This window comes from Vanellus vanellus, assembly GCF_965231255.1.
Source record: "Vanellus vanellus genome assembly, chromosome: 5".
In the NCBI taxonomy this organism is placed as follows: Eukaryota; Metazoa; Chordata; class Aves; order Charadriiformes; family Charadriidae; genus Vanellus; species Vanellus vanellus.
In genome coordinates, this window is record NC_138910.1 from 75,501,396 (window position 1) to 75,528,320 (window position 26,925).

At 44.1% G+C, this 26,925-nt stretch overlaps 1 protein-coding gene and 1 long non-coding RNA gene across 2 annotated transcripts; both read right to left on the minus strand.

The window, feature by feature from the left end:
* Positions 1-2,558: 2,558 nt before the first annotated feature.
* LOC309672182 lies at positions 2,559-3,613 on the minus strand. Its single transcript, XR_014269217.1, has 3 exons — positions 3,571-3,613; positions 3,283-3,352; positions 2,559-2,596 (listed from the first exon to the last, which is right to left on the minus strand). It is a non-coding gene; the product is annotated as an uncharacterized lncRNA (long non-coding RNA).
* A 19,900-nt stretch (positions 3,614-23,513) lies between these two features.
* COA7 (cytochrome c oxidase assembly factor 7) lies at positions 23,514-25,746 on the minus strand. The gene is made up of 3 exons (XM_082484677.1): positions 25,449-25,746; positions 25,229-25,369; positions 23,514-24,119 (listed from the first exon to the last, which is right to left on the minus strand). Exons 1-3 carry the CDS (start codon positions 25,552-25,554, stop codon positions 23,671-23,673), a joined length of 696 nt encoding a protein of 231 aa, XP_082340803.1. The 5' UTR covers positions 25,555-25,746; the 3' UTR covers positions 23,514-23,670.
* Between the last annotated feature and the right edge of the window lie 1,179 nt (positions 25,747-26,925).

Genomic DNA, 26,925 nt, shown 5'->3' on the forward strand with positions numbered 1-26,925 from the left:
AGTCCTCCTATGGGGCTGAACCAGCACCCGCCAAAGAGAAATAACGAGCTATTGCCAGTTATGCTAAAAATGTGACCGTCTTTAATGTTGGGCCTAAAATTCTAATTCTAATCCTCTCGGGGAAAGGCACAAGGAAGCTTATAATACTGGATGACTACTGAGTTACATCCACAGGAGCTAACATCTGACTACGATCCTTTCAGATTACCCAGAATCTAATTGTAAGGAGAAGAAAGCATATTATTTCAGCAGCCAAACAGTATAAATAATAATGAAGCAAATTATTATTTGAACAAGCTGCCAATCCTCAATGTGTATATGTACATTTTGGGAATATGGGAATTTAAAAAATGCTTACTAAGTGTATATCAAGACTCCACAAAAGTGATTTCATCTTTATTTTATGCAATGCAAATGTAATTCATTTTTGCTATTCATAGTCCCTGTTCAAGTGAATAAAAAACCATCTTAGACTTTTAAAAATTATAGTATTAGCATGAAGAACAATAGGCATCTTTCTTTCGGCACCATGGGAAAGCTGCAATAACCATTTCTTTAAAGAAAAGACATAAATGCCATTAATCTAAATTACCAGGGAGCAGATGAGGAGGCTAGCCACAAATCGTTTATTGTTATAAAATAAAAGCATCCTTTTATGCATATGAGCATCAGTGATACTGGGACAGCTGAGGTCACATTAAGAAGCTTAAGAACCAAGTTCACCATTCCAGTTTCTTTAGCATGATCTCCGTGACTTTTAATTCTTTCATCATGTCCATGTGGTAACCTCTTTATACAATCCTGCTCCCATTCTCTTCGGGGAACCATCCTCTTACCACCTTCTTGCTTTTGACGCTAGGCTTGCACCAGTTACAGTGCTTGGGCAGTGTGTCCTCCCTCCCTCCCTCCCACCGCAGCCCGCTGGTTTCTAGCACCACTTACCTGCTGTGCTGCTCCCCGGTCTTAAAGCACATTTGACTGTTTTTCATGATAGTAACAAGGTTGGGTAAGATGATTACTAAATGCTTTGACATGGTTTGTCTCCCAGGAGCTTTCACAGATCTGGGAGGAGACTTCTCTCTACAAGAGCTACACTGACAGTCTCCTGCTCAACCATGTTTGTCCACAGACTTGTTGGTTCAGTTTTTTGTAATCATTTCCACGAGTTAGCCTGCTGGAGCTGTCAGCTTCAGTGGTCTTTTAATTCCCTGTAGTTCCTCTTGGAAGACTTTTTAAATCATGCTGTTCACCAGGGAGCCAGTAAAACACTTGAGCAGTTCTGACTGTCACTTCTCTCCAGCAGAGAACAGCCCTGGCACGCACAGGCTCTGTCCCCCTCCCTTCACCTGCCTTCAGCCAGAAAGGAGTAAATACAAGTGAGAAAATAAGGTGAAATCAGACAATGTTCTATGTTAAAAAAAAAATACACACTAAGCCAATTATAAATCTACATTAGCAAAAGAAACCCCACCCAAACCATTCCCACCAACCCAAACCCTGATGTACATGCAGTACAGTTACAACACAGCAAATATGCGTAAAAGGCAGTGCCTCTCCCAGCATCAGGTGTGCACTATAACGTACGGCTTTCCGTTATGGATTCCTCTGAGACTCCTGCACATTAATTGCCATTGACAACTACTGCTACAATTAGTCCCTTATTTTTAAAAGACTAGGGTTTTTCTCCTTCCTTGTGTAATTGGTAGCAATGGTGTTAATTGATAGCGCTTCCTCTCAGTTTGCAGTTCTAGCTAGGGACTGCAATGGGTTGTCGCATAAATAGAGCACGAGACAGGAGTAGGGCTTTGCATACGTTTCTCTTGTTTTCTCTTGTTAAAAGCAAAAGCCAATCAAAGTTAAAACAGCCCAACACAAGTTTTGCACTGGCTCCCTGCAGTGTAGACTGGTGGAACAGAAGATGTTCTTTGAAACTAGTAATCGAGGAAGGGCAAGAAATAGACAAACGTAAACTTTTCAGCAGTGTGCCTGTGCCTGATTCAGGATTCATTTCAAACATCAGAGTTGCTTAATTCAGAATTGCTGGATTTCCATCTTAAACCCTTGCAAAGGTTCATTTCAATCCAGCAGCTACCTCCGAGTGCCCGCTACCATGTGCTTTGCAGGAGGGAGGTTAAAAAAAATCAGTAGTAGATGGCCAGGGAAGAGTAAAAATAGGCCAATGGGGGAAGGAAGTTTCTTCTTTAATCTTTCTGGTTTTGTCCTGAAAGCAAGACTCTTACTTACGTTTTGTAAAACCAAGCAGATCTTTTAAAAGCAAAGCAAAACAATTACAGCTGCAAAAGGTAGATTTGTCTCACCTTGTTTTAACTCTCTCAAAATCAGCTGGTTCCAGCTATTTGTCCACACTTCTCCTGTAGCCAATGGAAATAACAGACAGCAACCAGCACTTGGCAATTCATCTTGGCCAGGAGAGGTATTTTGCCCTGTAGCAACAAGTGTTCCTGCCACTTGCTGTTGGAAGGGACCCAGGTGGCTGCCTTGGAGCAGAGGTCTGCCTTTCAGATCTTTGTAGGCAGGTGAGATGAATGCCAAACGGCACGAATGCAATGTGCTTACCGTTAACAATAGGTAAACGCTGAAAAGCAGAGAGATGCATGAATATTTTGTCCATCTGTCACAGTTCCCACAAATGTAAGGTATCAAATGCAGATCAACTCACACTTTGATAAATGTACTGTACTGATCCTACATCACTGAAATCATCAGAAAAACAAACAAGTAAACATCTATTGGTACTGATATGAGTAAGCAAGGATCCAAAACTACCCATCATGAAAGTTGCTGGTAACTTTGCCTCATGATGCTCTGCTTGCTCCTACTGCTCTCCAGCAAAGCCATCAAAGACTTGCCCAGTGCCAGGAGGGAGATGGCTCTGGTACATGGCTGTGCCTCTAACTGAGAGTAGCAGCGGGGAGGCATTGAACATTTGAACTGTGAGCAGCGTGTGACATCCGACCAGAGCTGTGGGATGGCATCGCTGAATGTTAGAGAGTAATGAAAATCTGTTCTATAAGGAGGTGCCTCAGGCACAGAAAGGTTGAAACGTTCATACAAATGGTAGATGGCTATTTTAGTGGAATATGATCCAGACATTGCATTGATTAAATGTTTTTTGCCTACTCTGAATGGAAGAAATGCACTAAACCATTTATTCGTTACTGAAACATACTAAAAAAAAAAGGAAAAAGAAAACCAGTTAATTTACCAGGAACATGAAAAGTCAAGACAAACTTCTTTTTAAGAATTGCTATTATCCTTTACCTGTGAAGTGTCTCCTTATCTGGAAATGTTCTGAACACTTCAGAAGTTTAGGCTGCTTTAAGGAGTGATTCTGAAATGCAAAGAGTATGTAAAAAGCAATGTAATTGTCTGCATGAAGCCAGAACATTTTGTATTCTGACAGTCAGATTCTGACCACGTTGATCAGACTCCCCCTGCTAAGACTGCCTTTCAGCAAAACTGGCCTGCTTCACTGAGGTTCTTTTACTATCTATTGTCCATGGCAAATGGACATTTTATTTTATAAATGTACATTACACTTATTCTTACATGCCATCAGCAGTTTTCACTGCTTCTCGTTGGTGATTATTCCTCTTGAAAGGAAAAGATCTGGGAAATTAATGGTCAGCATTCACCACGAATCCTTCCTCCTTTTCCTTCAGGACATTGCTGAAATGCAAATAATGAGAACAAGAAATGGTTCAATACTCTTATGACAGCTGTCTGTGTCAGGGTTAATTAGACTCCATCAGGTAGACAGATACTCCTGGAGAGAAAATATTTACTAATAAATACATCTGGCTTGGATTTTGTAGCACACAGTCTGGTAATATGACAGAATAAAAGACCGGTAGCTGACGTGGGCTTTCTTCCCAGCCAGATTTGACTCTTGCATTTAAAATGCGTTAAGTGAGTTTGTCTTTGCTGAAGGCGGAATTCTGACTTGAAGCACAACCTGTGGAGCAGATTCCCTTAGGTCAGAGACTGGATTTGAATGAGAAGGGGCAGGTCAGCATCCACTGTATAACTATAGTTTATGGACCCTGACTTAGACCATCCATTTGTCTTCAATAATTCAAAATTTGAAGCATGCAAATTATTTTCTAAGGCCCCAGAATGAAAATGGGTTGTGGGTTTAACATAAAGCCCAATCTAAAACAGGCAGCACTTCATGAACAAGGGTAATCATGTTGGGATGAAATCTGAGCTAACGGAACAGGTTATCACTGTAAAACCTTCTTGCTCTGAAGGGCATGTCTGCTTTGCAGTCCAGCATCTCCTCCTCACAGATGATGTAATTCCGTCATAATCCTAAATCCTGGTGTTGTGTAACAGGACAGTTGCCGCAGGAGGAAACAGCAGCAGTGTCGATTTGAGGCAGAGAGCAGTTAAAGCGGTGCTGCCCAAGGGATTCGGGGAAGAGCAGACCTAGGAATGCACTTTGGCTGTTCTGAGCCCTTCTCAGCCTTCTCTTCTCCATTGTGAGTGAAGGAGGTGCACTTTCCATGTAGGACAGGAGATAAAACAGAGATACAGAGAAAAGAATCATGTAAGACATCCATAGCAGTTGTGGGAAACAAAACCAAATTTCCTGACTGTCAGGCCTCTGCAAACGTGAAAAGCCCGTATTTCCCTCAGTACACCTTAACACAATTTACACTCTGAAGGGTGTTTTTCTTCCTCCAGGATTCCAGTGACATGCACTCTGCCTCTTAGGGCTGCTTACCCGCCGGTGCTGGCGTGGAGCAGGCAGGTTTTCAGCAGCTCCACCGCTCACAGCTGCCATCTGGCAGCTCCAGGGAGTGTTCTGAGGAGAGGCAAAGCCAAACTTCTCCAAACTTAATCTCATTACAGAGATTTTCATAATTTTTAAAAAGTGCAGAATTACCGTGGTGCTGTAGCAGAGAGCTTGCTGTTATTTCTTCTCAATCAGGGACGCAGGAGTTGCTCTGCTGTCTGAGATCAGTACTTCATGCGCTCCAGAGGTCTGGCTCTGAAAGCAGGTGGGGTTAGCGCTATCTAACAGGACTAACACAGAGAAGACAGTCTTGGGAGGCTCAGAGGAATTTATTACCTTTCGGGAACTCATTTATGCCAGGAAGCAGTCTTTTGCATCCCCTTCATGTTTCCCTTACCTAAGGTAATGACCATTCTTATTATCCGTGACAATGGACAAAAGGGACTTTTTGCTAAAGAGGGCTGTGCATGAGAAATGATATTATTTGAAGCCTTCCTGGAGAGCCGGTGTATGCATGAAGAGACATATGGCATTTCAAGCATTCTCTTACTGACACAGCCTTCCTTAGCATTAAGCATGATGCATGAGCTGTTCCATCATGGCATGCCCAACGGGCAAACGCTTTTTGCAGGACAAGTTCTTCACTGAGTCTCTGCAGTTCCCAGAACCACTGGTCCAAGGTGAGAGAGAAAAGGTCTTAGGCGTTACTATGGTAATAATTAAAATACTGTCACTCAGTAAGACAGGGCCTCAGTTTGGTGAACTGGAAGGCCAAATCCCTAAATTCCAGATGCTGGGAGAAGTTCTTTTTCTTCCACTATTTTTATTTTTTCCCTGGTTGCAGGCTTTTAATTGTTGGGTTTTTTTAAGATGCTCCTTGATGAACAAAACACCCAGAACTGTCACATCTCAACGTCCTACAGTGACAAGGTTTGCCATTTTGCAAGTCATCCACCACAGATTCAACCTGGGAAGAAGCAGCTTTAGCTGGAGGTGGGAGGGACAGGAGGGTGTTGTGATGTGGAGGAACGCGGGGAAGAGCTGCTTGTACAGAAGGCTCATCCGCTCCAGCCTGCAGTTATGGGGGGTTAGTCCCTAGGGTAAAACCACTCTTGAACGACTATGGGGTTTCCATGAAAGGGTGCTTCACCTCCCTGTCTGCCTAGGAAGGAATAAAAGGCACCTCCCCTCAACTGAAGGTCATGTCCAGCAGAGTACTATTATGAAGTTGTTATTTCTGGAAAAGAAAAGCAAATCGGGTTTCATAGCCTGGTTTTAGTCCCATATGTGTTTTTAATTTCCCAAACTAGGGATTTCGATTGCAAGAACCTCTGCACAAAGTTCTCTTTTTCCCCTCGCACCTTTGCTGACATACCCAGCTGGGCGCTGATGCACGGTTGAGCAGACAGCGGCTGTGATTACTGCCCTGCAACATTTTGATAAGAGAAGTGCGGCAATTTTCTATGTCAGACTGTGATGCAGTATAAAAAGCCTATTTCTGTTAGACTATTTCAGCTTAAGTACTTGTGCACTGTTCACGCCAGCCTCAGCTAGAAAATAACACCGTGCTGCATCATGACAAATTCCTAAGTGAAGGCAAGCTGTTCCAAAAGCAAACCCCAAGGTATTCTGGACAGAGGTGAAACCACAGCCACCATCTGTGCTTTGAGATGGAGCAAGTGAAAAGACTTTGAGATGGACAAATTAGAAGTCCCGATGATATTGGGACTAATCTAAATTCCTGCACCAAAAAAAAACCAACCTGTGGAAATGGGGATTAGTCACTAAAGTAGTTGCAAAGATGGATCCAGTTGCAAACTGCAGTGCTGTGCAGCCCCTGCCGCTGCTGCAATATGCTCCAGTTTCGGTCGAGCAGGGCGCGTGGCTCTTCCTCAGCTGCTGCAGGGAGCAGGGGCTTCTGCTTGCCAATCGGGCTCAGAGATTTGCAGCTCAGAACAAAACTGCTCCAAGACAGCGCATGTGTTTAAGCTGACAGAGATACTTTGCGCTGCATCACCTTAGTGTGTTCCACTGTAAGACACTGCCAGATCAGGATGCTGCATTTTACAGATCCATGGTGGAAATGTAAGTGATCACATGGTGGGTAGAGCTCAGGGCAGCTAAGGGTTGTTCTTGTTGGTAATGAAAAAAAAATGAGGGAAGGGAGTGAGTATTTAAGTGAAGGTGGGATAGAGAGAGCAGAGAGTGGCTTTTTCAGTGCAGGGGGCTCCCGAGCCTCCCCCTTTTGCTGGGAGCTGTGGGGCGAGGGCAGCCACGTGTGGTGGGTGCCAAGTGCCATGGGTGCTGTGTGCCGTGGGTGCCATGTGCCGTGGGTGCTGCACACCTCAGCTCGATGCTGGCGTGGGGCCGGGAGGTGGAGGGCTCACCCGACCAAACAGGGTGTGCCATTGCTCACCTCTGCTCTTCCATCCACAGCCACGATGCAATCTGCTGGGCATCTTTTCTGGAATTTATCTAGGTCCTGATTTTAATTTTTCTTTCTCTTTTTCCTCTTCCAGCCCAAGGTGTTTCCCAGCACAGAGCTCTAGAGCAGAGATGTCCCTCTGCTCCTCCATGGCTGTTGTCAGAGGGTTGTGGTTAGTGGTGCAGAGTCTAGTTGGAGGTTAGTAATGAGTGGTGTCCCTCAGGGGTCAGTACTGGGTCCAGTCCTGTTCAATATATTTATCAATGACATGGATGCAGGGATAGAGTGTACCATCAGCAAGTTTGCTGATGACACAAAACTGAGAGGAGTGGCTGACATGCCAGAAGGCTATGCTGCCATACAGTGTGACCTGGACAGGCCGGAGATTTGGGCAGAGAGAAACCTTATGAAATTCAACAAGGGCAAGTGTAGGGTACTGCACCTGGGAAGAAATAATCCCATGCATCAGTACAGGTTGGGGGCTGACCTGCTGGAGAGCAGCTCTGTGGAAAGGGACCTGGGAGTCCTGGTGGACATCAGGATGACAATAAGCCAGCAATGTGCCCTGGTGGCCAAGAAGGCAAGTGGCATCCTGGGGTCCATCAAGAAGAGTGTGGCCAGGAGGTCGAGGGAGGTCATCCTCCCCCTTTACTCTGCCCTGGTGAGGCCACATCTGGAGTACTGTGTCCAGTTCTGGGCTCCCCAGTTCAAGAAGGACAGGGAACTGCTGGAGAGGGTCCAGCAAAGGGCTACAAAGATGATGAGGGGACTGGAGCATCTTTCTTATGAGGAAAGACTGAGGGACTTGGGGCTTTTTAGTCTGGAGAAAAGAAGACTGAGGGAGTATCTTATCAATGCTTATAAATACTTAAAGGGAGGGTGCCGGGGGGATGGGAACAGTCTTTTTTCAGTGGTGCCCAGTGGTAGGACAAGACGTAACGGGCACAAACTTGAATATAGGAAGTTCCATCTTAACATGAGGAGGAACTTCTTTACTTTGAGAGTGGCAGAGCACTGGAACAGACTGCGCAGGGAGGTTGTGGAGTCTCTCACTCTGAAGACATTCCAAACCCACCTGAACACCGTCCTGTGCAACCTGCTGTAGGTGACCCTGCTCGGGCAGGGGGGATGGACTAGATGATCTCCAGAGGTCCCTTCCAACCCTGACCATTCTGTGATTCTGTGCCCTCCCACAGCGGCTGCTTCTTAAACAGGAATCCAACTGAAGCAGCAAGTAGGTTTTGCATTCTGAAATCTGGAAACCTCTTCAGTGATTCTTTGCAGATCTCATTTATTTCCTGTGTTTATTACTATATGTGTGGTTTCCACAGCACAACTCAGATGGAAACATGCAGCATATTTAATTTGGACATATTCTTAGAGCTCCTTTGCTGCAGAAAGAACTTGCTCAAATGAGTACAGAAATACATTTAATTCTTTAAAACTTAGTGAGTTGTTTTGTTAGACAAAGACACCACCCGCAGCAAACATTTTTAATTAGTGGCTCTCTAGCAGTCATGTTGCCATCCACACTTGCCTTACCTTGAGGACAGTTAATTTCTGTGTTTATCTGGTCTACTTGGGATGTACATGATGTGCTAATGAAGAGGGAGAGAACAATAATGATGCTCAGCACTTATACAGCACTTATTCCATTTTGCTGCATAAATATTAAACTGATGATTCTTCATAAGAGCCCCAAGGAATAGATTAATACCATTATCTTTCTATTTAGGGAAATAGAAGCAGAGAGGTGAAAGGCAATATGAAAAGGAAACAGAAGTGTACAGATGTACTTTTCTAAGCTTTTTTATAGCATATGAAAGCAGTCTGTAGACGCTGTTTATAATTCTGCTTGCAGTTTACATTTAGGTGTAACAGGAATATTAAGTCTTGCTTTCCTCTGGCTTTACTGGGAACTTGGCAAATGAGAAGCAGAAATGTCCTTAGAATTTAACTGAAAGGTGAGAAAGTTAAACCATTGGGGAGGATTTTTCTTCCAAATGCTTTATTTCAACAGGCATTAAAGATAGTAGAGACTTGGAAAGAGAATGAATAAAAATCACTTATCTCAGTTAGGCACTGCTTCCTTGCCATTCTGTTTTCTTCAGAAGTAATCATCCTGCTCCTCCATGCACAGCCCTGCTTCAGCACTCTCTGGGCTGCTTTTGTATCAGGTGCAGGTCCCCACACCACAGTCCCTGGACCTCTGTTTTAAATCCAAACTGACCAAGAAGAAAGGGACCTGGTTTTGGACAGATGATAAGCAATGGCTGTTCCATCAGCCTCCCTTTGAAAATCTCTCCAGTACTTCTTTACTGACATTGAATATATTTAGTCCCAAAGAACAGAAATTAATCCCTTTGATAATTAAGATACCATATTCTCTGATAGCATGACTATCCTTGAAGAAACATACATGCATTCATTTTTTACCTTGTATTCCTTGAAAGATGCATTTGTCCTTTCAAAACAGAGGCATTATGTTCTTAAAATCCATTTTTAATTGAAAAGCCTTCCACTGCCTACGTACAGGTGTGGTTGTTTCCTGATTACTGCTAATCAAACTTCAGGGTGGATGTGTTTCCTGTTCAAGGGAGAGTGAGATAAACTCATGTTAATGAAAGAGGGGAAGCAACATTAGTCTCGGGGGTTAAAACAAATGGGCTTATCTTGACTTCCATTAAGCTTGCAGAGAGTGAGTAAAAATTGATTTTATATAGAGCGTGTTCACTTAGATGCAATGTTTTTATATACAGAGTATATAATGAAAAATGTGTTTATATACTTAGTGATGTCTACTCTGCAAGTTGAGGTATGAGCGTAACCATGTCCGTTTGCCTCCTCTCTGTATGAAGAGTGGTGCTGCAGCGTCTTGTGGTTTAGCTCATGGATAGCACAGCTGCACTTGGGGCCAAACACGCAGCAAAGATGTCACCACAGTGGATTTGCCAAGACAGCAATTGCTAGTGGTGAAAGGAGAGACCCTGATAAGAGTTTTGAAGCAGTAATGATAAAAATGAAAGTGCTTCAGGAGGGCAATGGAGATAGGTAAGTTCTCAGAAATACAAGTCCTCCCTGCCGGGCAGGCTGCTTGTTGTGAGTGTCCCCATATTGCCACCACATGTGGTCCTGGAGAGCTTTCAACAGGCACCGTGGGTAGCCTGTGCCCCTGCTCTCAGGGTCTGCCTGGTGTGTGCCAAGCAGGAGAAATTTCGTGAGTCTTGGCCTTGCACAAGCCAGCGCACACCTCGGTTCTCCAGCTTTTTTGACAGAACACCAGCAGAAGAGTGAGTCAAAGTACAGGGTTAAAAATTTGATTGCCAGATAGGAACCAAATCTAAAGACAGAATAAAGAAAAAAAAAAGCACATCATCTATAGTTAGTTATCCCAGGTTTTAACAAGTTTTTCAGGATTTTCTTCCAAAGTACCACAAGCTATAAGGTAACTTGGTGTTGGGGGCAGAGTCTAGGAACTATTTCCAGAGCTGAAAGTGGTGCTGAGGACCATGCCCTCTGCTATGGTCTTCGGTCCATGTTTTTGCTCCAGGCTCATTGGAGTAGCTACCTGATTACAGAATATTTTCCTCCCCAGAGTCGTTTCTCTGAAATATTAGTAAATGTGCAAATATTATTTTGACATCGTATGTACACCTGCCTTCTTCAGGTTTTCCCATAATGCGCCTTGCGTTCCTTCGTTAACGCATTTCTACTTCTTATCTTTACTGGTCTGCCATGAGATCACGTATCGAGAGAAACAGCAGTTGTGCTTACACCTCTGTGGAGTTGTGGCTTCCAGCTCACGGTGAACCGGGCAGCGAGCCTCTGCTGTGTTAGGTAAGTGCTTTTACTCAGTTAATGTTCCTCTCTCCACCACACTATTAGTCCTGTAGTCCTGCCACCATTTGAGGTGCAAAATGCCATGTACTATCAGAGCCACTTTGAGAGTTCCTTGTTTTCAGTAAGAACATGTACCATTTTCTCATGTATCTGTTGCAGCAGATGTTGCAGTTCACTTCTTTTAGTGGATTTTGCGGTAGAAGAAGGCTCTATAATGAGCAGCAGGTTTGGGAGAGATTGCGACCATGCAAATCTGCACTCGCTGGCCTAGAGCCAGGGTACCATGTGGCAGGGTAGTGTGGACTCCGGCAATGTCTGCTGGCTTCTTTGATGGAGTTTTTGCCCACACCAGTTTAATGCTTTGTATTTTTTTTTATTCCAGAAGGAAAACAATGACATTACTTGCAGTGAGGTCCCAATAAATTTTCATTTCAGTAAAATAAATCGCAAGTGATCACGAGACAAAGAGGCTGTTAATGACTCACACTGTTTCTTTTGATTTATTTTTTTTTTAACAAGGACACCTGCACAAAGCGCTGCACTTAAAATTGTTCATTTGATCTGAACTGGCCCCATTCAATCTCCAGACAATCAGAGGAACCACAAACCCCATCAGCGTTAATTTTGTTTTCTTAAGTGAGCAAATGCAAGCATGTACTGTGTCAGTATGGTCAGATTGAACCTCACTGCATCTTCTAGTCACTCAAAACCACTCACAGGCAAAAATCTGTCTGAATCTTTCTCTTCCTTGCAGCTCTGCCAGGTACTTTTGGGGCAGGTGCCTCCCCAGCAGGGTCTGGTAATTAGTTACCTGTGGGTTTCCAGGGGTCAGTCAAGACAGGTGGTTGGGGCTGATGTCTCTTATGAGTCCATCAGCTTTTGAGAGAGAGGCTTAAGGCAGAGACTAAAATGTGTTAAAAGCCGCGGGATCCTAGCAAGTATGAAGAACGCAGTTGTCTCATCCCTTTGCTTTTTAATGGAGATTGCTCCCTCTAATATATACAAACGTATTGATTTCTCTTTTGAGTCAATGAAAAATGTGTTTCTTTCTGTGCTTTTCTTTCTGTTAGGCTGCATTTGTTACTTGCATCAATAAATCATGATGTCGAGCTAAATGGAAACTATGGTCTTGTTACTCCTGGCACTCTGACTGGGACCATCAGTTTGTTACACCTGAGGAGAGCAGCCCGCGGTCAGAGATGTTCCGTAGGAGCACGGCTGTACCTGAGAGGCCCAAAGCAAGGGGGTTGGGAGCCACAGAGGTTCTGGCAACCCTTCCTAGTGTTTGCTGGAGCTACCAAGCTAGCACTTGGGATTTTAAAGTGGGATCTCTGAGGCATGAGGGATGAAGTGAATATTAATTCAGTTATGTGTACGGCTGAAGCCCTTCTGGGGAGGGTGACAAGGCAGCGCCAACCTGAGCTGACAAAGACAGCTCAGAGTTATAATGAAAAGAGGGAATGGCAGGATGTGCAAATGGGGTCTAGTGTTTTATCCCTTGGAAATCTGAGAGGACAGTGAAAGGGGTTTGAGGCCGCCTGCTACATGAGGTGCTTGAAAGGAAGTGGGCTGAGGCGTCAGGTCGCACCAAGAGCCTTTCTACTGAGCTGGGTGGGTGGGTGAGTTGTTTTCACATGGTCATCACTGGGCTTCCTCTGATTTTCTTTGTCTGAAATGGGAGGGTTTTGGCTGAAAAAAAAAATATATTAAGCTGTCTGTAGAGAGGACAATGTATTTTTCCCTATTCCATCTCATCAAACAAACCTTTAGAGGCACATTTACCAGATTAGGGATGGAAACCCATCTCAGGCTGCTTAGATCAAGAGCTTTGGCTTCTCGGCTGTGCTTCCTGGGGAAGTGACAGAACTGGGCTGTCTGTGCCAGCAATGGACACTGCCATGGGCCCTCTTTTCTGGGGAACTGGACCACAGGCATTGGAGAGCATTCATTTTCAAATAAAAGTATTTTAAATAAAATCAGGCCGTAGTGCGCTTTATAGCACCTCTCCTAGGACAGAAACTGGGAGCAGCAGGTTTCCACTATTTTCTTTTCCTCTGATTCCAGATATTTGTCAGCTGGTTGGGATTTCTGATGCAATCTTTGTACTGGCGTGAAAGTAGCAGCATATCACATGGCAGGTAAATCTCTCTTCTTACCAACAAGTAAATAAAGCATTTAATTTCTAGCATGTTATTGCAATGACAGCTCTAACAATAAAAAGGAAGAGCAGTTACACTTTGACACAATTGAAAAATAAATCTGGGCCAATCTTTATCACTCCTATAAGAGGCTACTCTCATTTATTCTGCCTCTCTCTCTCTCATTGCAATGAACTGCATTTTTACATTGACCCTTTTTATCTTTTCTGATGCTGAGGATTCATATCTTGTCTGCGCTTCCCAGCATGCTGAAAGGACTGTTGTTCTTCACCTGGTTGTAGACAATGCCCTACCGTAGTCAACTCGAATTAAATAAATGCTTGAATCAAATAGGGCTTCCCTTAGACTGCCAGGACTCCCACCCCTCTGCTGCTGGGCTGTTCTTGCTTGCTTGTATATTGTCCTTTCACTACATTCATTCATTGTATCGGTGGTGCTTGAGGAAATCATGAGCTTTCTGCTGGAAAGATCAGTAAACACAGGAAAAAATTGCCTGCGGCAATTGTGAAGCCTCCAGTAGAGGTTAGACAGGGCAGATAGCTGTCAGATATGATAGACACAGATAATTTTGGCTTGGGACAGAGAAATAGACTGTATAACTGCAAGACACCTTCTAGCTCAATTTGCCCAGGTTTCTATATAGCACATACATTATTAATATGCATATTAGTGTCCCAGTGTGGTGCATTTTAATATCACTCGTAGTACAATCAAATTTGATTTCCCCAGGAGAACATTCATACAAAATTACTTTGTGCCACCTTCAAGAATGAAGAGAGTATGACTTTTGCATCTAAATACAATGATGTTTTTGTGAGAGAAAACGGGTGAGCAGTGGCTGATGTGCTGGAGAGCAGTGCCTGGTGTGGGTGTGCATTGCTGAGCCCTGAACGAGGCCGGGCCATGTTTGAAAGTGGTGGCTCTTGAACAAACCAGGAAAAGCAGAGCCCCAGGTCATGGGGTGATCACAAAGGATTGGACCAGCGGGAAATACCTACGTTTGCAAGACAGAGAGAGAGAGGCTTTGTAGTAATAAAATGGAGAGTTTGATTTGTTTAATAGGAAGATATGAGCTGTCGCAGTTTGGGCTGGTTGCCTAATTCGATGGACCCACTCACTGGACCCCCGGCACTTCCATGGATTCGGGGCAGTTCTTTGGTTACGGCTCCTGGGTGGAGAACTCTAACGCTTCCTGTGCAGCAAGACCCTACAGTTTAACCTCTTTGGCCTCTGAAAAGAGAGGTTTCGTCCCTCACATCGTCCCAACAAGAAGTGCAAAGCAGGTCCCGCAGGCTCAGCAAAACCAACGTGCTAATCACCTTCCCTCTGTTCTAGAACTAGGCAGGAATGGTGCAAATTCCTGGAAACACGCTAAACCCTGAATGCAGCTCCCGCACCAGTGCCTCCCATGTTCCTCCTCCCCAAGCTGCCTTCTCTATCCTCTGAGCGTTTCTGGTGGGCAGAGCCAGCAGCCCTGCTTACAGAGACGAGATCGTTCAGCATGTGCACCAAGTGTGTCCCTGAATTATAAGATTTGCTTATATTGTCATCTGGTATAGCCGCAACAGAAAACTTGGGGGAAAAAAAATATAAAAGCAGTATAGACTTTCTGTATTTGTGACTTTTCCCTTTTTCTCCCAATACAGATTAGTGGTGTCAGTATTTGCTTTTGCTGTGCCACAGGATTTATTTATTATAAATCACAAGTTCTTACCAGGTTCCCAGCTACCCAGCATACAACTCTTCATCCACTCACCACATTTATTACCTCGTTTCCTCAACTTTTGTCTGAGATCCGATGGCTTCTGTTCATCTGATGGACCTGTGTTCTTGCTTCCTCATCTGCCCTGTCATTAGGCTGGTCTACAGTTTCCATAGAGACCGCAAGCCTCACCTTGCCCCCTGAATCAGGGTCCCTTTGTTGCTTTTCATGACTGCAGAAGGACATTAGTTTGCTCCAGGCACTTAAGTAGAGAAAAAGATGCATTTGATTCCCTCAGCGTAACAGTAATTTAAATGAGAGCAGCCTCAGACTATGGAGGGACTACCGAGAGCAGGTTTTTGTGCAAAGGTCACTGTGTGGAGTCTCTAATGAAACGGAGTTTCATGGAGCCCTTGATGGCAAATGAAGGTGGGACCTTGAGGTCTCGAGAGGAGACAAGACTATTCTCATTCCTCTAATGCAAAAGCAACAATGTCCTTAATGCAGAAAGCCAGGAAGATTAAGAGACACGGATTATAGCTCCCGGGCATTAGCTGTGTGCTGTGACCTGCTCCCCCCGTTAGCGTGAGAGTGGCTGTGCGTGTTGTGCCTCATGACACGCTGCCGCTGCCGTGGCTGCATGTGGCTAAAAAGAAATACATCTGGCTGTAGCAGCCGAAGCTGAAGCTATCATCTCCTGTGCAGGAGGGCAGAGAAACAAGCCCCAAACCTCACCTCCCGTTAGCACTTTTAAGACAAGGCAGTGGCCAGCAGAAATACTGAGGTCTACAGGAGCAGCACGGGGAAGGGAAGGGTGCAGCAGGGCAAAACCACATAACTCGATGCAGTGGTATCACCTGGAGCTGTTGCCTACCAGAAACCCCCCCAGCTGTGTTCCCTTCGCCCCTGCAGGCAGGAAAGAAAAACAGAGCAATGTTTTCATCCTGTTAGCTCTGAGTGCCCAAATGCCAACCATTAGAGGCCAGCACTGGTAGCCAAGGGAACGGTCCTCCCACAGGAAAATAAGAAGAACACAGCTGAACAGCATGTGGAGAGCACGCAAAAGGCTCGTCAGATCATAAGAACATTTGGGTTTTGTTGTGGGGTTAGGTTTTCTTTTTTTAAATATAGATGGCTCCAATCTTTTATCCATTCTGAGTACTTAGACCACCTGCAGTCTAAAGTGCTGGGGCACTCTTCAGCCTTTAATGGGTTCTGGGAATGCTTCGAACAGCTATTGCAATCCCATCAAATAAACGCACAGCTGGGCCTGAACTAAAAAACTTGCTCAGTTTCCAAAAATCAGACCTCTGTGTGTGTGTGTACCTACCCACTGGTTCAGCCCTGGCTCCAGAGGGGAAGTGAAGAAGCCGGTGATGAAAGACCGCCTTTCTCTCCCAGCCCTCACCTCCTCCGCCCTGCAGGGGTTTAAATTCTGTGCAGGCCCTTATTTGATAAATGCACGTTAACAGCCATGTGTTGGTGCCGTAGGGGCATATTGTTACTGGGAGTTTCAACCTGTATGGATTGTAGAAGAATTAACAGAGGAGATCATGAACTTGTGAATGATTTCTGTTTCAGATTGTCCAGACACTTTGCAGGTATCTGAGAGCTAATTTGATCTGATTTGGGATTATATTCCAGGAGAGACCTGATCTGAATATACCATGGACCTGGTTCTTTCGTTGAATTAGCAAAATAGGCTTTGGATTGTGATGATTTCCTTTGGGAACACACATACGTGGGATCAAGCTCTGGAAATCATCATCTGTTTAACTCCAGAGCTAGACAAGGTAATCTGGCATCTGTAAGGCATCTTAGCAGGCTTTCTGTTACACCAAGTGTTACTGTAGTCCTTGCTGCACTCTGTGGACGTCAGGGAAGAAAGCAGCTTCATATGCTGCTTTCCTGTGATCATGAAATGCTTCAAGGGCCAAATTGAATTACTCATCTTTTTCTTTTACTGATTGAGCAATGACAAAAAATAGAATTCGGTTTGAATTAATTAATCAGTTGATCTCATTTTGTATATGGACAGGTAAATTCTAGCTAGAAATAATTCCTCTGCTATGCAATTTATTCTGGCTGATTTCTGCTGTGAACCCACCCTTCTTTTAAGACTCATATTTTGATCCTGGTTTTCTTCAACAGCTGTGCTATCTTCTTGGAGTGTTTGGGCCAAGGTAAGTTACACTCCAACAAGTCCTTTAAAACAACCTCACAGGTCCCAGCTGAGGGAGGCTGATGCTTGATGTGCAGCAGAAAGTGCGCTGAGTCCCTTTGGTTTTAACTGTATTCATAGGCTGAGCGGTATTGCACACAGCAATTTCTAAAAAGAAACAGCATTTATGTTTGTCACTTATTAGTTTGAGCCTCCAAGCACAAAGAGCACTCAATCAATTCCTCTCCACACATTCAATCTGATCAATTTGCAGTGTCATGACAAAAGCAGAGAAGAAATATCCCATATCCCAGATTGCACAAGGACCTTTCTGAAAGAAAAGATGCAATTCAATTAGTTTTCAAGGTTATATGTTTCCCAGTCGCACAATATTTCTGATTCAGCCTAGTGAACAGGAGCGGAATCAAAAAACTTTGTTCTTTCGTACTTAAACATCAAAAAATGTTACTAACTTTTTTTTTTCTGTCACTTTATGTATGTCCCCAGGCAACATTAATGCCTTTCAAGAGCACTAAGCGAAGTGTGAGCAGCCTGAAGCTTGCTGCTCTTCAGCAGAGCTAGCAGTAGGCTCCTGAGCACCAGGTGTCTTCGCTTGCCTCTATGTGCTATTTTCCCAGGCGGTGTGTGCGATGCTGGCATCGCACCCTGGCAAAGGACCTCAGCTTTGGCTCTCCAGAGGGCAGCTTTTCCACTGGTGCTTCTAAGAGGTAAAACTTATCCACAATTTGGCTTGAAGTTCTCACAGATTGTTGCAACATATCTGGCTGTGGGATGACAGCAAGTATTCTGGCTCTTTACTGCAAAATGCTGAGGGAAAATATTAATCAAAATCAAGTGCAGGTTATTTTTTTTTTTATTCAAATTGTAGATCAAAACCCTTGCTTGAAATTGTTCCCCAAAGATTATAATGGGGCGAATAGTATATGTAAAATGTTTCCATGACTCTGCTATGGTATAAATAGAGCCTTAGGTTGCAACTTGTGACTGCGCAATGTCTAAGGCAAAATCATCCTGCATTTGAAAGAACCAAATGCTTTACATTCTTACCTAAAGATTACAAGGGACGTATGCAGGTACTGCATAAGAAAATATATTCTGACCATAGGCTTTAGTTTAACACACACATTGGGATGGCATTAGATTAGGAAAGAAAGTTCATAGACAATTAGAATTGATCTGTAGGGATCACATATTTCCTGTCATTTATAGAACTATATTAACTAGCTTTTAACTTGTCTTGCAGTCTAAACCATCAATGGATCAGCACTGTGACTACGGTGTGATAGCGTGACCTGGAAACATCCACAGCCTGTTATGGGAGCAATAAACAGAACAGCCAGCACACAACACACTTAGGCGTTTCATGCTGTAATACACAGAAAACAGAAATTACAAAGCCAAGTACACTGTGGAGACATTTTGGTCAACTGTGAAATGGTGTGGGAAGTTTTTTACTGTTTGCTATAACAAAACCTTTGTGCTGCTCCTATAGAAACCATTGAATTTGTTCACAGGTTCTGTGGCTTTTGAAACTATGTCAATGCTTGGCATCCTCTGGTATTGGCCCCTGGGTTCCGAGGAACATCTAAAACTCACAAAATCCAGCAGAAAAGAACTTAGAATAAGCTCAGAGTTTCAAAAAGATCTAAAGCTTTTTTTCCTCAAATTATATATAATCTCTCTGTGGCCCAGTGTTCGTTCATCATAAATACCATGCTGTGTGAGCTGCCAGTCTGAGGCAGGTTTGGGTCCCCGTGACAACTAACGTCACTCTATCTCAGCCTACCTGACAAGTAAGATACTATATATTTCCTTTGTACCAACTGCAGAACAAATAAGCCAAGCAATGCTGTAGAGGAAACGTTCCACTTAAGGTGGCACACAAAATAACGTCCCTTGAAGGTAACAGAGCGAGACTGCCCGCAGTCTTGATAAATATTGTTTGGAGACTAATCAGTTTGGGCCCTTACTGACGTTGTGTGACCTGAAGTAAGTCGATGGCCGTTCAGTGCCTTGTCCTCCTTTCCTGTACTAAAGCGATAATACAAGTTTCCTTCTCAGGAGTTTGCAGAAAAGGTTGTTGCAAAGCAGTGAGAGTTTCCTGGGCAGGAAGGTCTATAGGAACACGGTGTGCTTCCAGCCGCAGGAGAGCTGGAAGGAAACCAGCTCACTTCTTTCCAGTGTTTCTGTTGAGACAATGAAATGCTCGGACCGGGCCATTAAGTGTCAAACGAGGGCTGACAGAATAAGGAACTTCTAAACAAATTCAGGCTAGCTACTTCCAAATAAATTCAGGTTAGCTTCATCTTCAAGTTATGAAATTACATCATTGCCAATCAACATTTTTCTCCGGTGGCTTTCTTACCCAGCTCTCTACGTAATGGCTCTGTGAGCTGAAAAGCAGCTCTCTGTTTCTTGTGATTCACTGGGTGAAGGGCGCTAGAATGCTGTGGGTGACAACTGCTGTATAAACATGCAGGGTTTCATCTTTTTTCTTTCTTCTGTTTTACCAGAAGCTTCTCAGTTGCTAAGAAAAACTCTCCGGGGTATGTTTAAAGCACCGTATTTCAGTTGCATAGGCAGAATGAGATCTTACGGAGAACTCCCACCACACTCATGAATTGGAGCGTGTGTGTGCATTACAATTATGCTGTTCACGAATCCCCATCTGAAATCACCACTCCAAAATGGCCGTAATTTTATAATTCCACATCACATAAATTTCTTACTAGTTGATCTAGGGGAAAAAAGGATTAAAAATAAGACTATATTACAAAAGCATATTACAAACAAGACTGTAAGAAGTGTAAAACATCGTATTTCGAATGAATATACCATTGGTAATTGTAACTAGTGTTAGAGTGGAAGGCAATAACAACAAATTAGAAATATATGATATAGTCTGAAATTAGTGTAATTAGTGGTTATCGCGTTTGCTTCAAGAGCGCATACTGAAAAACGAAAGCACTGGGAGGCTACAGATAGTGAAAAATTGCGACAGAGTGAATTTCTTTCCACACTGAATAGAAAGTTTGTACTGTAACAAGGCACACAATATTATTGTGCTTTCTTGGTGTGGCAATTACATAGACAAAGTCTCCCAGACGGTCCCTCTGGGTGGGTATGTACAGCTACAAGAACTACCTCCACACATACACTGCAGAGAGGAGTTGTTACTGACGGCTGAATAAAAGGCAAGCAAGCTGCAAGACTGCTTTTACTACAATATAGCACAGAAATAGAACCACCAGAAGAAGCCTATTTTTCTCTTTCTATGTCATGTGGCTTTACCCGACAGCATCTTTTGTCCAGAATTAATCCGAATGACACTTAACGACACAACATGATGTGGTGCCAGTGTTTTTTACTTTGCAGTACAAAACCAGCACTCCACTGGCGATCTTTCCACAGCTGCAGGAAGCACCCTGCAGTGAATGCTTTCATCATTTAAAGCCATGTATTCATAAGTCTATTTAATTACTGAGAGTTGGTCACCATTCCTTCTGAAGTATATTGCTGCTTTATTAAGGGGGGTCAGCAGTATGCTTAGATCAGTACAAACAAATAAAAGAGAAAGCGGAGAGTGGTTTAGGAGCTGTGAAGCTGAGATAAACTCCTTTATTTCTTAGACAATCCACTGATTCTGAAGAGATCAACAGGTCTTCCCTATTTCTAAGTATGCTATTATGATCATATATCTATCACTTTTCCTTTATGACCTCAGAGGCTTTGGAGGAACAATTTTCTTCCCAAGAGGACATAAAATTTAGCCTTTGTAACATCAGGTAAAAAGAAAGAGCAGGAAGATATTGGCCTTTTGGGAACACCCTCATAATATCAGAGCAAGATAGTTATAAGCCAAGATTGGCAGTACAATTTTCACCTCTTGACAGATAAGATTACATCTCCTGATCATAATCTCTAGGTTGAAATAGACAGCTACTAGTAGAGTCTGTAGTCTCTGCTATAGACTGCATTAACCACATATCATTTATAATATGCTGAAATGAGACTGGCTGATCTTCCTTTTTTTTGGATGCTTTGTCACTTTGGAGGGAAAAATCATCAAATAGGAGACGTCGTGACCCATCTAAAGCATCACTGATATCTGTGTAATAAAGATATAGGTGTGTCCAGAACAGGTAGCAAACTGCTCAGAAACAGCCCAAACCCCCTTTAAACTGGTTTTAATAGTGTTTTAATGTAACAGAAGAGTCTTCCTTAATTTGGGTTTGCCTTTTCAACTGCTGGCACAAAATTGGATGACACTTCATAAACTTACCTGTACTAACACACTTGATGGCTTTTATGAATATAGTTCATTTTATAATATTTAAATTCTGCGAGTCTCCGAGTTCTCAAGTGCTATGAAAAAAACCTCCCCACTACATGCACTTTATATGTGGCTTTAATTATCTGCAATACGTGTCTCTTATTGAGGATGTTCCCAGGTGCCCATTTGCTGCATTGACTGAAGTTCCCCCCCGAGGGATCACTGACAACCATTAGTCCCAGTGGAAGAAAGACTGCTTTACTGCACAGGTTCGCTTGGACTGAGGATCCGAACAAGCCACTTGGAGGCAGTGAGCCTTACAAGCTCAAAAAAAAAAGGATCAGGGCTTAAAATGTCACCCAATGCTCCAACACCGTGTTTTTACAACCTGTAATTGCTTACTTTGTATACATGGCTTCCAAGCTGTTTTATTGCTGGACTGTTACGCTCCACAGAGCCTTTCCCAACCTTTCCTACTTACCTTTCCCAAGTGAAATAAATGCCCAGAATAATACCCAACAAAGAATCAAGCCAAGCGTGTTCCTCTAAAAGAGCTTTACTTTCTTAAACTGCCATAAAATATTAACCGTGTTAACAGAAAAATTAATCTCGCTTTTGTCACCGCTGCTATTTTTTTTTTTTCCCCAGGCTGCTGAAAAAAAGAACCATAGGCCTTACTCCCGCGGTATGCGAGAATGGTTTTCATGTACTGCCATCTGTCGTTACAGTGTACTCATTTCATCACTACACTACTTTGCTGGGGTTTTCAGGCAATGAGTTTCTACAAATTCTGCTTTCAGTTGTGGCAATAGCCAAATCAGTGTTGTTTCTTCTCCCACTTAATTTACTTCAATAGTAAGTTTGTATCTTTATTTAGACCGTAGCCAGAGTATTCATGTTCTAAATCAGCAGCAAGTTTACAGCAAAACATATGCACACACATCACAAGCTTTACATATATTTATACACATCAAAATTATAAAAGATCGCGTGAGTGCACGAATACATTTACATACACTGCCCTACTTATTTAGGCTGCTGTTTCAGAATACATATGTTTAGTTACTGTTTGTGTGTATATATAAGCTACGGATTTGAGTCTAAAATCTGATCAGTTAGCACTACATCTGTATTATAAGAAATAGAACATAATGTTTCAGAATCTGGCAGGAAAATAAAACAATTTCTGTGTAATTGAATACAGGATGATCACCGTGCGTCGGAGACCAACCCTAAAGCAGTCAGGCACGCAGGGCGCTCAGATACACAGGGACAAACCAGTTGGCAAGGCGCTACAAACAACATTCGGGCTAAAGGTATTTAAAACCTGCGTGCATGCCTTGGCTGAAAGGGAATCTCCTGTCTTGGATACTTACCTGTAATTCAGTGGATCCAGGCCAATTCCTAGCTCTCTTACTTATTTCCTCTACTATCTGCATCTCATCTGCCCCACAAAGCTAATTAAGTTCCTTTCTCTCCTGCCTCTGTCTCTCTCCACCTATTTCATTTGCAAGATCTATAGGCAGAGATGCCTCTAGGTACATACTGCCATACAGGCTCATTACTGTTCTGGGCTTGGCATCATCTGAACGCAACTTAAATGTTTCTAGATCTAAGCTGACCAGGGAAAAGCTTCATGCTTTCAGGGCCTAAAGCAGCATGTCCCCCTGGATCTGGAAAGGTCACAGATAGTGAGAAGCACTGGCCAGGATCAACATGCAGCCAGAACAAACTTCTCACAGTTAACAAGGCTGACAGTACAGGCAAAGGACAATATTTCTGTGGCCAAAGACAGCAAAATAAGCATGGCTTTAAAGTGGAAGTGGTGAGACTGAAACATCTTGTGAAAGCAGATCAAAATCCATGCTTGTTCCAGCAGGAAGTTAGCTCAGGAAATACACGGGATTCACGACAGTCTCCGAAAAGCAGAAACCTTTACATGACAGCAAGCTATTCAGCCTCAGCCCAGTACAGAATTACAGTTCCTTGTTATAAGCATGTGCAGTGGAGAAAAAAAAGAAAAAGAAGTATGCTATGGACCAATTTCATACTTGAAACCAGGGGAACAAAATTCCAAAAGGCCAGATGTTTGTGTCATCCTTAAAGAAGAAGAGGGATCTAAGCAATACTCTTAAGAACTTGCATATTTAAAAACACAGAAAGACACAGCAGATTTGGTCATATGTGTCGCATCCACAAAAATATGTTTATTTGCATATGCAAATACTTACAGGATATTTATTTATTACGACTGAAAACCGTACGCTTACGATTTAAATAACAAGTTCACTTGCCATTTAAAACTGCAGTCTTAACTGCAACTGGCAGTTTTACTCCCCAAACGTTACAGAACTTGAGGCTTCTTTCTGTTCTTTATGCAACTGTTTTGCCCTGTTTTTCAAATCCTCTGCCTTAGCATCATTCTTCTCAATGCCATCTCCCAGTTTGTACATTCGACTGGCATTGGCACAAGCCCATATGTGACCCAGCTCACACCCTTTCAGCGAGTACCTCAAAGCATGGTTCATGTCCTTAGGGACCCCAGGTGCTCCTTGGAGGTATATTACACTGAGGTTGAAGCAGCTAGGAGCAAAATTGCCATCACAGGCTTTCGTGTAATAGTCTCTAGCAACAACAGGGTCAGGTTTATCATCGTTTACTCTTCCATCATGGGCCAACAGCCCAACATTATGACATGCATTTACTGACTTCTTCCCACCTTTCTCACATGACTTCATAAAAGAGTTGTAGGCAGCTTTCAAATCTGGGTCGAGTCCACCTGCCGGCCAAGAAACCAAGAAGATTACTGTAAGGACATACTGAAACAGATGGGCGCTCTCTGCTTTGCAGCACGCTTCCCAGTGCTCTTTGGGAAATACAGCATCCCTCACTTTAGATGCTACAGTGAAAATTTAGGACTTCAGAGACACTATTATCGTCTCAGTTACAAAGGTTTTGCTAATGTCTCCAAGTTAGGAAACCCTCCTCCACTCTACAGTAATCACAACTTACACAAAAAAAAACCAACAACCAACCCAAACCAAACCCACAAAACATTCTTTCTACTACTACATCTATGTATTTCTTAGTAGATTACACTAGGCAAAGCGCACCAGTACACCTGGCAAAGTGTTGCCAGTATACCTACAGGTATGCTAAGATTGTTACTAGTTTTGAACAACAGTAAAAATATGTTCCTTCCTAGTATTGTCATTTGGAAGAGGACTGACTAGTTTAACCGTGTCCCATTACCGTACCAGCAGATACATGTTGGGCAGACTTGGGGCCTACTTAAGTGTCTGTAAGCAGTGTTACCAGTATGTAAGTTTATTTCTTCCTTACTTTCTCTAGAAACAGAACAGCCAGACAGCAAGAAATCCCAATTTTAAGCACAGGACGCACAGCACCATTCAGCACTGGATATACTTACCACTTATACAGCCATAACTATCAAAAGATAATACACGTGGTTAACCTGAAGTTGCTTCTTCAGAAGGAAGCAATTTAAGGTTTCCCACCCTTCCGCAGCTTTTATTATGTGACCATAAAAGCGGCAGGACAGGTAGCTGCTCCCGCAAGGTCGGGAGGAGGCGCCGGTGCTCAGCACCTTTGCACCTTTGCAGAAGCGGGAGCCGTGTTCCCCGCCAGGCACCAGCCCCCCCCCCCCCCCCCCCCCCCCGCTGCCCCTACACAGAGGGGCTCAGGCTGCCGGCGGGGCCGCCACAGGCCGGCGCCCTCTGTGCTGCGGGGAAAGAGCCCGCCACACCCCCACCACCGTGCCAGGCCGCGGGCGGCGGCCGGGAGGGCGAGAGGCAACGGAGGGTGTGGGGGCCGTAGAGGGAACGACCCGAGCGGCAGGACTGCCCACCCCACCCCACCCCACCCCACCTTTGCCGATGGCCTGGTAGGCGCCCAGCTTGTAGCAGCTCTCGCTGTGCCCGTGCCTCTCGCAGTTGTCCTGCAGCACCCGCGCCGCCGCCACGAAGTCCTTCCTCACGGCGTCCAGGTAGTCGGCGAGGCGCTGGCAGCCTGCAAGGCACCGGTGAGGGGGGGTTGAAGCTCCCGCCGGCCCCGCGGCGGGCAGGGGGGTGACGGTGGGGCCGCTTACCGTCCGGGTCCTTCTCCTTGAAGCACTCGTAGCTGTACTCGACGTGCAGATTCTCCAAGTAACCCCTCACCTCCTCCTCGTCCTCGAAGTTGATGAGCCCGGCCATGCCGGAGCTGACGGGGCCGCCGCGCAGGGACGATCAATCGATCGATCGATGCGGCGCCTTCCGCGAACGCCGATCGATCGATCGATCGATGCGGGGCCGCCATTTCCCCGGCTCCGCCGCCCCTCCCCCGGCTCCGCCCGGCGCGGCTCTGGCCCCGCCCGGCGGGCGCTGGGCCCCGCCTTCGCCTACGCTGCCTCATCTCTCCCTCTCGGGATCGCCAGGGACTGACAGTTCCGAAGTTTTAAGCAATCGTTCATTTTTAGTATTTTACTTTCCGAGTTTTGCGCCACTGGATACATATTTCTGAGGTTCGGGACAATCAAATCCATCAGCTGAGACATTACCGCGCACATTAACGCACTATGCGTGGCCTGGAAGCCAGGGCTGCTGTACCAAGTCCACAACTTGCTGCCTGTCTGCTTTTGTTTTGGATTAACAGCTAAATAATTTTCAACTCACTTTTAGGATGGGGGAGTTGCTGCTCGCAACCGTTGCAAGCAACCATCCCTTTTTGTGGTGCACCAAAATATCTTGGAGAGGCTTTTTGGAGAGCGAGATGGCACCCTGTGTCCCAGTGTGTCCCCGTAGGTGGTGCCAGGGTTGTTGAAAACTGGTAAGCAATTAACACCATGCAACAAACCCTAATTCTCTAGATATGGATGAATTTAAGCCAGACACGATATTAGGATACTTACACAAAATACAGCGCACTGTCCAATTCCAGCAGTTTTGAGCACAAACTTGAATTTTCTGAGACTATAGCTGCACATTAGGTAATTTACGTGGCAAATTGTTTAGAGTTAAAATTAATTTCAAAGAACATTTGAGTTAGAATTAATTTCAAAGAATATTTGAGAATGCTTTGTCCCAAATTATTTCAGTAACATCACGCTGGCTTGTCAAGCTTTTGGGATAAACAAAACGCAGTTAAATCATGTGCATCGGCTCCCATAGGATGAAACCAGGTTGTCTATTAACAGCTGGAGCTAATTGCGAGATCCATCGCCTGTCAGACTGATGGCAGCACATGCTGGACGTGCTGCTGAAATGCCAGTTACAACTTCTGTTAAAGTATTTCCTTAAAACTTTTCAGACTTTTCAGTATTTGGGTTGGAGTTAACACACATTGACAACGTGAAGCTAAAATCTTGTTTTCAAAATGTACCAACCAAAAGCACTGACGTGTCTGTGACAAGGCCGTAAGATATACAGTTTGGCCCATGTTGATGGCTATCTGGGAAAGTAACATTGATCCTATCATAAATCCGATGGAATGAGAAAAAGAAGGCAAAGACAAGACATCTGGTGAGACACAGGTTGGAGTGAATGAGTGAATTTGTTAATAGGTATGGAAAGAACAGCCTGGAAGCT

What these genes read in the sequence shown, in the direction of transcription:
- COA7 (XM_082484677.1), bottom strand. Translation starts at nt 25,554, where the DNA reads ATGGCCGGGCTCATCAACTTCGAGGACGAGGAGGAGGTGAGGGGTTAC. An exon ending in CAAGGAGAAGGACCCGGACG is followed by an intron (nt 25,370 to 25,448) that starts GTAAGCGGCCCC and finishes GGTGCCTTGCAG; the next exon opens with GCTGCCAGCGCCTCGCCGAC. An exon ending in CTACCAGGCCATCGGCAAAG is followed by an intron (nt 24,120 to 25,228) that starts GTGGGGTGGGGT and finishes CTTGGCCGGCAG; the next exon opens with GTGGACTCGACCCAGATTTG.